Here is a 12,736-nt window from a genome sequence, read left to right on the forward strand (position 1 = left end):
ACCATTGGAAGTCCAAACTGGTGACGTTTGCCTGAGATGGAGCTTTCCCCTCCCCGTTAGGGCAGTGGGTTGGTGCCAGAGGGGGCAGTGGCATTTGTGGAGCTCGCCAACCTGAGTGGGGCTGTGGGACAGTGGGACAGAGGCCAGGGTGCAGGGGAGGCTGCACGGAGCAGACACACTGGGAAATGTGGATTTGATGTCTGATGCCCAGCAGAGTGGGTGGCTGGGCAGGATCCAGTGTCTCCTGCCACACCCAGGGCCAGCTCTGGCCCCAGGCAAGTTGCCAGGGTGCTGCCAGGTCCAGCCTTTGCCAGGAGTAGCTGCTGATCCCCCGGGTGCCATAAATGATGCTTGCTGCACATCTCCCCAACCCCAGATTCACAGGAACTGCGTAACATGAGGGAAAAAACAGCAGGGAAGGAGACAGAGTGTCCTCCCCACGCTGTTCTGTCCCTGCTCCCCTGGGCAGCTCTGCTCCTCCGTCACTGAGTCAAGGGCAAGTGGGGGCAGTCAGGGGCTGTGAGCAGCCAGGCTGGGACAAGGTCACGGCCAGAGGAGTGCTGGCAGGGAGATGCACAGGGTTCACGTCCTGCTGGGGCTCAGCAGGGCCCACGGCCCCACCGAGGGGGAAATCCCAACCATTGTGTTCTCAGAGTGAGTAATCAAAGTTTCTGCATCCTCCTGGCCCCTCTTCCCTGGGCTGATGGTGGCTGATGTTTGTCACATCACCTGCAGCTGCTGCCTTGTGCTGGGCTTGGCAGTGCAGGGCTCTGAGTCCCAGAGACCCTCCAGCCTCTCTGCAGCAATTCCCAGAGTGGATCTGAGGCAGATTCCCAATGACTGGGGCTCCCTGGAGAATTGGGAGTAGGGCAGGAGCTCCCAGGGGGACTGATACTGGCAGCCAGGGTGGTGCTGAGCTGGGCTGGGCTGGGCTGGCATTGGGAACCTTTGGGAAGGGTTTTGGGCAGGGAACCCATTCAGGAGGAAATGGATTTAGTCACGGAGCAGTCCCTCAGGCCGGGGCAGAAGGGCAAAAGTGGAAACAAAATAATCAGAAAGTAAAAATGTTCTGTTCCCCCAGCCCGGCAGCGGAGCCGTGAGAAAGGCAGAGATCCTGGGAATGGGGAGAAGCAGGAGCAGAGGCTCCCTGGTGGCCACGGGGCTCCCTGGTGGCCACGGGGCTCCCTGGTGGCCATGGGGCTCCCTGGTGGCCACGGGGCACCCTCTGAAAGGAGCAGCTGGCATGGGGGGGCTCACCTGGTGCTGTTTGGCTTTGCAGATACCAGGGAGATTCTGTTGGATGTTTTTGCCAGGCAGGAATGCCTTGGAAGGCAAAGGGAATTTGCCCAGGCTGATGCCTGTTAGTGCTCAGAACAGGCACTGCTCTGTTCCAGACTGTCCCCCGTGGTTACTGGGTGAGCTGTCACCTGGCTGGGCACAGGTGGGTGAGCTGTCACCTGGCTGGTGAGCTGTCACAGGTGGCTGAGGAGCTGTCAGTGCTGCAGGCTGGGCACACAATGGGTGAGGAGCTGTCAGTGCTCCAGGCTGGCTTTGCTCTGCCCTGGGCTGGGCAGTGTGGGCTCAGGACACTGGGATGGACCTGGGGACTTGCAGGTGTTGGGGTCTCTCAAGGCCACTTCTCCAAGGCTGCTGTGTTTGCTGGCAGGAGTTAAAAGTAAAGAATTTTGGTTGAAGGAGGGTCTGTTTTGAGAGAAGAGCAGATATTCTGGAACTGGAACACCTCACACAGAGCTGTTGAAGATAAATCCCAGTTACCTGCTGGGCAAGCCCAACACCAGGATCTGCTGCCCAGAGAAAGGAGCATCATGGTTCTGTCCCACCTGGCATTGGAGGAGCCAGAGGGCCTGAATTCAAAATCATTTGGACAAATTGGCTCCAAAACAGCCACCTGGAATGAAATAAAGAAGAGGACGAATTACCAGCTTCAGGAAGGAGAAGGTAAACACATTACTGCAAATGGGAAGTAATCAGTGAGGCAGAAAAGTTCATATAAATCTAGCTGGGCTTCATTTTTGTAGTGAAAGCTCACTGCTCTGGTTAATTATTTGACCTCACAGAGCATTCCTGGAGCCTGGGCTGGGGGTTTCCTTGCAGGTATTCAGTGGGACAGAAATGGGGGCTGTGTGGAAACACCCTCACCTGTGTGGGCATTCCAGACACAGATACTCACACATACACACTCAATATCCTGAGGACTGCAGCCTCCTTCATCTCACTTGGCTAAGATTTTGTTGTAGTGATGAGCCCCAGACTTGATTCACTTTCCTCCATATACATGTGTAAATAGCTGTGGAATTTGCACATGAATGTATATTCAAACTGACTGTATTCTGCTTTTGTTCTGGCTCCTCTCTTTACCTAACAAAGTCTCAGATCTTGCTATTTATATTTTGTTCAAATAGGAGAGTGCCTCACTTCATGGACAGAAGCTGATGTGTGTGCAGGGGTTGCAGGCAGGGCTGTTCATGGCATTTCCTGGCTGATCTGTGCCCCTGGCTCTGCAAAGGTGGAGTGAATAGCCCAGGTCCCAGGAGGTGACACTCGTGTCACCTGGCTGTGCACTGTCACTGCTGCAGGTGTGGATCCCAGCCCCAGGGCTCCGGGTCTCACTGGCTCTGCTTTGCTTTCTGTTCCTTCCTGATGGCGAGTGAGAGGTCAGGGCACTGCAATGAACAGCCTGAAGTTACTCACAGATGTGGTGATGCCTCCCCCAAAGTAGTAAAATTGTTGTATTGTCTCCCACCACCTTGGGCCTGAAGCCTCTTTATTAAAAACCACATGGATACATATTTCAGCTTTATCATCCCCACTTGTTACTCCCTGGGTCCGGGCAGGCTCCATTGGTTTTATGGGCTGGGAGGCCATAATGGGATCAAGCAAGAACATTTTAGCCCCAGCAGAGTCCTTGGGAGCCCTGCACTGAGCTGGCTCCTGGGGACAGCCTGAGCCACCTTTGCCGGGCCTGGATGTGCAGGGCAGGGGGGGATTCCCTGTAGGAACCACGGGCACCCCCCGTGCCCAGCCTGAGTGGGGCTGTGTGGGTGGCAGGACCAGCAGGATCCACAGCTGCTCCAGTGCCCGTGGCTTGGAGCTGTTGGTTTGTCCCAGCACTGCTGCTGTGTCCCAGCTCAGCCCAGGGCTGGGGGTGGCATCCCAGCCCTCGGGGATGTGTCTGCAGGGCTCCCATGTGCGGTGCCAGGGTGGTGGGGGTGGAAATGTGGACTGGCTTAATGCCGGGAAATTCAGGCTCTTTTTCCAGGATTTAGCTCCCAAAGTGGAGGAGCCTGACTGGGGCTCCAGTGCTGCTGTGGGCTGGAAGCCGTGGGAGCAGAGGCCAGTGGGTTTCAGTGAGTTGGGGATTCAAAGGAAATGGTTTGAATCCCATAAACCTTTCAGGGACATGAGGTGAGAGGTTCTGTAGCACTGAGTAAGGTTAGTGTGTTCCCAGATAACCCAGGGGAAGAGAGAAGAAGAAATTATCTTGTTACGTGCATGAACTAGTGTAAATTCTCTTTCTGCTGTGAGTGCTCTATAGAACTCAACACTGCAGCATCCAAGTTAATTTTCCCTCCTTCATTTCTCTGGCTCCTTTTCCCCTCCCAGTAATGTTCTGCTGACTCAGTTTCCAAAACCTTCCCCAGCCATGGCACAAGTCTGACAGCCACGTTGTGTGCTGGGCCAGGAATTCTGGGACTGACCATGGGCTGCAGGTCTTTTGTCCAGTTTATTTAAAAATTGTGATCGATCTGAGGACTAGGTTTTTGGTTGTTTCTTTTTTTGTTTGTTTGTTTTTGGATTGTTTTTTGTGTGTGTGTTTTGTTTTCAGGGGCTTTTTTTTTTTTTTTTTTTTAATTTTTCAGCTAACAAGAAGAAATCCCATGGCCAGAGGATGGTGCAGGGTGGGGGATGTGGTGGGTGACACAGCATTACCCAGGAATGTCACTGTCACCTGCACCTGGACTGGCTTCTGCTACCCCTGATCAGTGAGCTCAGTAACACAAGGAATTTTGTGTATGGGTTTGGGACCAAGTAATTCTGTGCATTGCTGGTATTTCCATGTTCTGTCTCCAAAGCCTTGCTTCATTTGGCACAGAACATTTTACAATATTGATTCTATATTTTTCTGGAAATGGGCACACCAGCTGCTGAGCCGTGGAGAAACTCAAAACCAGACTGGAGAATTTACTCGTGCACATTTAAGGGAAAGTTGTAATTTACTGTGCCCTTAGTTTGTTCCCAAGGCTGATTTAACACCCCCAGCATCCATCAGCTCTGCCTTTTCCATGAAGATGTGGCCATGGCACTGCTCATCTGTGCTTTTAGTAGATTTACCACAGTTAGGCTTCCTGCAGGCTGAGTGCAAGAGGTGAGGAGTGGGAAACAATTCTAGGATGAAGAGGAGTTGCCATGCAGGAGCAGCCAGGTCCCACCTGCTGGCTCTGCAGGGTTGGGCTGTGGGCTGCAGCCATGCCCGAGTTCCTGCAGCTCCCTCTGCAAAGCTGTGGCCTGGCCTTGACATTTTGCCAGACCTCTTCTGTCCTGGGGACCATAAAGTTGTGATTCCAGATAGCTATTGGAAAACCAGCTATTTCAGATCCACCAGTAAACCCAAATGCAATTAAATTTAGCTTTATTTATTGTTTGTGCTTTTGATTATCCCAAAGCATGTATTTTTAAAATAAAAATGTTTCCAGCTCTATGGCATCCCTGAACATTTAAAGCTGGAAGACGTAGGGGATGACTCAGAAAACCCTTTGGTTCTCACAGGATTCTTTGCTTCAGAATCACGTGTGTTTGGGTTTTAGTGGTGGAGCAGCTGCAGCTTTGCCTGAATAAGGACTGGGGGCTGCGAGGGGCCACGAGCACCTCTGGCTGCTGGGGGGCCAGGGAAGGGCACTGGGAGCTGGATGTTATCCTGAGCCCACCCAATCCCCACATTTCGGGCCGTCCCTGAGCTGCTCGTGCACCCCGGGCCAGGGCAGAGGGTCAGAGGTGGCCCTGGCAGCAGGGTGACAGTGGCATGGGCACAAACAGGGTCAGTGCTGGCACAGCACGCTGGAGCCGTGGGGCTGCACGAGGGGCCCTGGGCTCTTTGCCAGCCCTCCAGGTCTGTCCTGGCACGGAGCTGGGGTCTGGGTGGCACCTCAGCCAGGGGCTGTCACCACACCTGGGTGCCCAAGGACATCCCTCAGTGCCTGCAAGGAACTGAGCAGAAGCCAAGGGCGAACCTTTGCTTGCCTCCACTGGAGCCAGGGTTTCACCCCACTCACCTCCTCCCTCAGAGCTCTCCCCAAACCAGCAGAACAATAAAAAAAACCATTGCACATGGTGAGCTGTGCTCTGCAGAGATTCCCACAGCAGTTTTATTGCCTGAAGGAGGAAGAACGTGAACCCTGGAGGGAAGAACGTGCCAAAGTATTTAACATTTCTACATCTTGCATGGAGCTAAAGCTTCCCAAAAATCTTTAAAAATATCTGCAGGGATGTTTGTTCAGGGCCTGAGGCTGGGCTGAGGAGGATTAGAAATATGACTTGAAGTGGGGAGCAGGGGCTGGTGATGCTGGGGCCTTCAGGGCTGCTGGACTGAGGGGTGATCTGGGAGGGTTCTGTGCTCTTCTGAACATCCCACCTGCTCTTCCAGGTCCTGGATCCCTTGTTGGGAGCCTGAAAGTGGGGACAACCATCGAGCTGTGCTGACAAATGGTGTCACTCGTAGCTACCACTTCTTCTTTTATAGAAATTTTACTCTGAAATCTTCCTCCTGAAAGAAAAGGGAAGCTCTTGGTGGGTGTGTGAATTGCCGAGTGACCAAAGCCTGAGCCTGCTCCTTGGACGAGGCCGGGCTGGCATCTCCGGGGGGACCCTCCCCGGGCATCCTGCGGGGCACCGGGGCCGGGCAGGGCTGGGGACGAGCCCCGTGCCCGGAGACACCAGCGACCCCGGGGGGCTTTGGGCTATCGGGGGTGCTGGTCCACTCGCCCATCAGCGCAGCCTCGCTCCGGGGAAACGGGACACGGGGAGCCGGGAGTGCCCGAGAGGAACCGGGGCACGGGGAGCCGGGACTGTCCGGGCGGAGCGGGGCTGGGGGAACCGGGGCTGGGAGAGCCGGGGCTGGGAGAGCCGGGGCTGGGAGAGCCGGGGCTGTCCGGGCGGAGCGGGGCTGCGGGAGCCGCGGCCGCCGGTGGGTGCGGGAACGGGCGCGCTGCGGGGAGGGCGCGGGGGAAGATGCTGACAATGCTGACAATGCTGACGATGTTGAAGATGCTGAAGATGTTGAAGATGCTGACGATGCTGAAGATGCTGAGGCGGGTCCGGGTGCGGGGCCAGCGGCCGCGGGCGGGCCCCGAGGGGCCGGGCCGGGAGCCGCCTCTGCCCGCCGCCCCCGCCGCTCGGCCGGCCCCTGCGCTGGGGCTGGGAGCGGGGCAGAGCCGGCGGAGACACCGAGAGACCGGCCAGGGGACAGGAGCAGCCGGCAGCCGGGACACGGCGACAGGAACCGGCGGGGACACAGAGCGGGGGGGACACGGAGAGCGGTGGAGTATTGAGAACCGAGGAGACACGGAGAGAGAGCGGCGGGGACACCCGGCTTCCGCACAGGAGCGCATCGGTGCAGGCTCTGCCCCTCTCTGCCCCTCTCTGCCCTCACCCTGCCCCAGGCTCGATGCGGGCCGGCGCTGGCCATGGAGAAGCTGTACCTGGCGGGGAGCAGCACCTGGACCATCAACAGCTCCCTGGGGAACGGCAGCCTCCGGCCGGAGAACCTGAGCGCAGGCAGGAACAGCAGCGCCGACCCCCTGAAGAGGAACGAGGACATGGCCAAGGTGGAGGTGACAGTCCTGTGCCTCATCCTGTTCCTCGCCCTGACCGGCAACCTGTGCGTGCTGCTGGCCATCCACACCACCCGCCACAAGCACTCCCGCATGTACTTCTTCATGAAGCACCTGAGCATCGCTGACCTGGTCGTGGCCATCTTCCAGGTGCTGCCCCAGCTCATCTGGGACATCACCTTCAGGTTCTACGGGCCAGATTTCCTCTGCCGCTTGATCAAGTACCTGCAGGTGGTGGGAATGTTCGCCTCCACCTACATGCTGCTGCTGATGTCCCTGGACCGCTGCTTGGCCATCTGTCAGCCACTGAGGTCCCTGCACAGGAGAGCGGACCGGGTCTCTGTCCTCCTCACCTGGCTGCTGTGCCTGCTCGTCAGCATCCCTCAGATCCACATATTTTCTCTAAGGGATGTGGGGAATGGGGTTTATGACTGCTGGGCAGATTTCATCCAGCCCTGGGGGCCGAAAGCCTACGTTACCTGGATCACCCTCATGGTCTATATCATCCCTGTGTTGATGCTGAGCATCTGCTATGGCTTAATCAGCTTCAAAATCTGGCAGAACGTGAAGTTGAAGACGGCCCACGGGCCCAGCGTGGCTCTGGGCTCAGGCTCCCGAGGTGGGATGGTGTTTGCCAGGGTCAGCAGCACCAGGCTCATCTCCAAAGCCAAGATCCGGACAGTCAAAATGACCTTTATCATCGTGCTGGCGTTCATCGTGTGCTGGACTCCCTTCTTCTTCGTGCAGATGTGGTCAGTGTGGGACAGCAACGCCCCGCAGGAAGGTACAGCTCCCCTCCCTCCTGCAGAGCCCTGGGGACAGAAACCCAGGGCAGAAACTGCTCGGGCTGGGTTTGGGTGAGCGGGAGGGACATGGGACAGAGTCCTGAGCACAGAGAAACCCCTGGCAGGAGCAGCGGCTGAGCTGTCCCGGGTCAGGGGCTCCCGCAGCTCTGGCAATTCCAGGCCACTGCAGCTCAGGGCTCGGGCAGTGCAGACGGTGGTGGCTGTCCCTGGGTGTGCCTGTCCCTGCGTGTGGCTGTCCCTGGGTGCTGCTCTGGGGTCCCTGGAGATTCACTTCCCAGCCTGGGTGCTGGGACATGCTGTGGGCAGTGTGGGAGCTCAGGAAAAGCTGCACAGCCTGACTTCCTTTCCTCCTTTCCTTTGTTGTGTCCTTTTTTCTTCACCGACTTTCTGCTTTTCTACTTCTCCGTCTCCTCTCGCCCCATCCACCCCAGACTAAGCTGTTGTTATTTTATCTCTGACTGGAGCACTGTTCCCGTAGAAAAACTCTGATTTATGAGAAAAACGTTTTCCTAAAGATGGTGTCACTTAATCAGTGGTGTCACGGATTTGCCATGTTTTATATTTGAGCTGGCTGCTCCTGTCACCACTGAGGTTGCAGAGAGAGCAAAAAGTGTCACCGTCCCTGGTGTGACAGGGCTGGAGCTGTGCAGGTCTGTGCTGACCCCTGGCAGATGGGAGAACCACCTGGGACAGCTTAAACAAAAACTCTTCCCGACTTTGTGAGGTGGGAGAAAGAAAGGGCAAAGGAGCCAGGGATGAGAGTGCCTTGCACAGACCGACCCAGGCGCCGGCTCTGGGGGTGCCAAAGGCTGAGGAGGAGCTGCTCCCTGCTGGCCCTGCAGCCCTGCCATGGCCAGGGCTGGGCAGTGCTGGCCACAGGGCACAGGGCACGGGGCACAGGGCACAGGGCACGGGGCACAGGGCACAGGGCACAGGACTCAGGGCACGGCTGCTCAGCCCTTCCCAAGCCCTGCCCCAGCTGCACAGCTCCCTGTGCAAAACCCACAGGGTGCCTCTGTTCCCTGGGCTGGCCAGGCAGCAGCCAGGCAGGCTTTGCCTCTCCTGCTTCTCTCTGCTCCATTTATTTCAGGAGAAGTGGAATGTGGCTTTTGCACCTCCCTGGGTGCTCCAGGGGTTTTCCACCTGTTTCAGGCTGGTCTAAACTTCCAGTTCCTGGATGGGCTCTGGGGTGAAGCAGGGGCCCTCTCTCGTGCTGTATTTTAATCCTGCAATCTTGAGGGCTGCCCCTCCATTCTCAGCACACAGCCCTCGGCAGCACCCAAATCTCTGCTGCTTTGCTGACCCTCCATGGACAGGATTTATCCATCCCAATCCTTCTGGCTGCATGGGGAACCTTTTCCTTTCTCACCCTGTGCAGTGGCCTTGCAGCACTTTTCCCTTCTCCTTTCTTTCCCTTTTCTTTTCTTTCCCTTTTCCCTTTCTTTCCCTTTTCCCTTTCTTTCCCTCTTTGCTTTAAGGGCTGGAGGGATTTCCAGCCCCACAGAGCTGTACCACCCTCCCCACTCCCGTTTCCATCCCGTTCCTGTCTCTGGGCAGCCGTGGCTGTGGCACAGGGTGGGAGCTGTGCCAGGGCTCTGGCTGGAGGCTTTCATGGCACGGGCAGGAAAAGCCTGGGATGGATACAGGTGTTGGGAGACCCCAGCCCTTCCTCCCAGGCTCTCCTCCTCCTCCTCCTTGCCCGGTGCAGTCAGAACTCTCTGCAGAGGACACGGAGCCTTGCCCTGATCCCGGATCCCTTCACTGGGCCAGGCTCATGGTGGGGTGCAGGAGAGGGGTACCCCGTGCTGGGAAGGGAATGTGCCCGTTCCTCACCTCAGCTGTGTGGGCACAGCCACAGAAAGGGCAGGGGGGCCCTGGGTGCCACCCAATGAGCTGCTCTGGGGGTGACTGGCCAGGCAGCAGAGATCCCCCTTAGGTGGCCACACACCCCAAAGCCTCTGTAAGGGGGCTTGGAGCTCCACACTGTGATCCTGTGTTTATGCACTGGGGACCCTCCACAGCCTCAGGGGTTGGAAGCAGGCTCCTGCTGCACACACTGCACAGGGAGCACGATTCCGAGCTGGGATCAGACCTGTGAGGACAAGAGCAGGGCTGTGAAGCACCATGAATGTTCTATGGGTGCCTCCACCTCGGGGCAGGTGCCCTGACACCTGGGCTGTGAGTGATGGCCCCAGTCAGAGTGTGTGGGAACTGGGGAACCCCTCATCCCATTGTCCCATTATCCCATCCCATTATCTCATCCCATCCCAACCCACTCCTGTGCTGGGTGTTTCAGCACAGCCCCCACATCCTGCTCGGGCACAGCCTGCAGCTCTGCCCACGGCCCCGGGCATCCCCAGGAGCAGGGGGTGCCTGGCCCAGGGCCATCCTGGGCAGGGCTGGCTGCCTGCAGCACCCTCGGGGTCTCTGCTGTTCCAGCAGGGAGGGAGCGATCCTCTCTCCGGACCTGCCCTGCACTCAGTCCCTGAAATTCAATTTGCCTCCTGCGGAGAGGGAAGAGCTGAGTCAGCCCCGGCCGGGTGTTTTCAGGCGGTAGAAAAGCTGTGATGTATTTCAGGGCTTGTGCCTGGGATTTGTAACCGCTCCGCACGGAATTAGTTTTTAGCACATGCTTGAAATTAAAAGTAGTTGGAGCAGACATCACAAGAGCAGGAATTACGCATCCGTTGGCTAAAGGTGAATTTGGAAGCCAGCATTTATAGTCACATTTCTTCACTGGTCTAAGAACTGCCAGTGGATTTTTGCAGAGACACGAAGGGACCAGGAGCAGCCAAACCAACCACGTTCATCCTGGCTGCTGGCACGTCCTCTGGGAGCTGAGGGACTGAGGAGACTGGAGCACGGGGAGCAGGATAAAGGCTCCAGCTCCCCCTGCAGCCACTTCAGAGGGAGATGTCCCCCTTGTCCTGGTGCCGTGGCAGGTGCCAGCCCCACCTTCCCCTTGTCTGGTCCGACCCCTCAGGTGGCACAGTCGGGACTTTGTGCTCTGGGGACAGAAGCAGCAGCCAGAGACTGGATGTCCTGGCACTGCGCTGCCACCACCAGCGGGGGCTGCCAGGCTCCGGACCCAGCCGGGATGTGGGAATGGCTGTGTGTCCTCCTTCCCGGCACAGCACTGTGGGGGGAAATTAATTCGGAGGAAAGAAAGACGAGTGGAGAAAGGTGCTGGGCGAGCACCGGGCAAAGGGCTCAGATGGGGCCGGGCTGCGGTGGGGACAGCCCAGGAGCAGGGGACGCCCCGCAGCCTGGGGACCGCGGCTGTCCCACAGCCCGGGGGGCTCGAAGGTGACAGCCTGGCCCGAATCAGCCGCTGGGGTGGGAGAACGAGCCCCCGGACTGCTCTTCGCCACGGCAACTCCCAGGGCTCTGCTTCGGGCACCTTAAAGGGCGGCGCTGCAGGAGCTCTGCCCCCTGAGCCCCCACTCCAGGGAAAGGCGGCTCCTGGGGGAGAAACCCGAAACCCAGGGATGGAGCTGAGACTCGGGCCCCTCATTTCCCAGCTCTCATTTCCCGCCGCGTTCCTGCGGGGGGCGGCTCATCCCTGTGTCAGGGTGTCGGGGTGTCAGGGTAGCGGGTTACTGGCATGTCGGGGTACTGGGATGTCGGGTACTGGCATGTCGGGATGTTGGGGTGTCAGGGTGTCAGTGTGTCGGGTGTCAGTGTGTCGGGGTGTTGGGTGTCAGGGTACCGGGGTACTGGGATGTCGGGGTACTGGGATGCCGGGGTGTCAGGGTACCGGGATGTTGGGGTGTCAGGGTGTCAGTGTGTCGGGTGTCAGTGTGTCGGGGTGTTGGGTGTCAGGGTACCGGGGTACTGGGATGTCGGGGTACTGGGATGCCGGGGTGTCAGGGTACCGGGATGTCGGGGAGCCGGCACAGCTGCGGCTCTCGGCAGCGGCCACCGTGCCCTGACAAGGCCGTGCCTGTGTCGCAGCCTCCCCCTTCATCATCGCCATGCTCCTGGCCAGCCTCAACAGCTGCTGCAACCCCTGGATCTACATGCTCTACACCGGGCACCTCTTCCATGACCTGATGCGCCGCTTCCTCTGCTGCTCCACGCGCTACCTGAAGTCGCGACCGGGCTGTGACCTGAGCAAGAAAAGCAACTCCTCGTCCTTCGTGCTCAGCTGCAGGAGCCCGAGCCAGAGGAGCTTCGTGCAGCCGCCCACGACGTGAGGCCGTGGCAGCGGGCCCGCGTGTCTCTGCTGCGCTGCTGCAGCGCTTCCCTGCGGAAAGCTGCACCCGGACAAGGCGGGGTTTATAAATAGGTGTATATATATATATATTTATATATATATGGCTGTAAGCATGTGCACAGGGCGTTATTGAACTGAGATGGGAGTGCGAGAGGAATTCTGTGTCCAAGGGTCAGTGCTGCCTGGGATTAGACAGCAGGAACCCGCTCCTGAGCCCCAAACCCTGACAGCAGTGGTTCATGGATGCCACCAGCAGGGACAAAGGCTCCGGTGCTGCTGGGGCAGGGGCGATGCATCCCCCGGATGGCAGGGGCTGCTGCGGCACAGGGACACGGGTGTCACCCCGGGTACACGGCTGGCACTGTCCCAGCTCCACCTGCAGCAGGATCCTGCACAGGAGCACTCCCTTCGCTTGTAGCCTGCGGGGCAGAGGCAGCCCCGTCCTGCAGCCCTGCAGCCCTGCACCGTGCCAGCCCTGCACCATGCCAAACCTGCAGCCCGGCTCTGCACCGTGCCAGCCCTGCACCATGCCAAACCTGCAGCCCGGCTCTGCACCGTGCCAGCCCTGCAGCCCCGCACCGTTCCAGCCCCGCACCGTGCCAGCCCCGCACTGTGCCAGCCCCGCACCCCGTGCCCCCCGAGGCCGTGCAGGCGGTCTCCAGGGGCCTGGGGCACGGCTGGGCCCGGGGATCTGGGCAGTGGCTCCTGGCCGAGGGTGCTGAGCTGAGCCCAGGGCGCTGTGCGGGGTCCGGGCTGGGTCCCCGGGCTCTCTCAGGGACACTCGCTCGTGTCCCCGATCCCAGGCTTGGCTCTGGGCTCGCCGCAATCCACGGAGTCTCCCATGGCCCCAGCGCCATCCGCTTGCT

The 12,736-nt window shown here is 58.7% G+C and overlaps 1 protein-coding gene across 1 annotated transcript; it reads left to right on the top strand.

Annotated features, from left to right (window-relative positions):
• Positions 1-6,435: 6,435 nt before the first annotated feature.
• On the top strand, positions 6,436-12,413 carry OXTR (oxytocin receptor). The gene is made up of 2 exons (XM_014873935.2): positions 6,436-7,632; positions 11,609-12,413. Exons 1-2 carry the CDS (start codon positions 6,702-6,704, stop codon positions 11,848-11,850), a joined length of 1,173 nt encoding a protein of 390 aa, XP_014729421.1. The 5' UTR covers positions 6,436-6,701; the 3' UTR covers positions 11,851-12,413.
• Positions 12,414-12,736: the final 323 nt, after the last annotated feature.

The sequence above is a fragment of the Sturnus vulgaris genome, chromosome 11, assembly GCF_052056855.1.
Source record: "Sturnus vulgaris isolate bStuVul1 chromosome 11, bStuVul1.hap1, whole genome shotgun sequence".
Lineage (NCBI taxonomy): Eukaryota > Metazoa > Chordata > Aves > Passeriformes > Sturnidae > Sturnus > Sturnus vulgaris.

Bases quoted from the DNA above. Each gene is read 5' to 3' on its own strand.
- OXTR (XM_014873935.2), top strand. From the start codon at position 6,702: ATGGAGAAGCTGTACCTGGCGGGGAGCAGCACCTGGACCATCAACAGC. The intron at 7,633-11,608 runs GTACAGCTCCCC...CCTGTGTCGCAG, and splicing joins CAGCAACGCCCCGCAGGAAG to CCTCCCCCTTCATCATCGCC.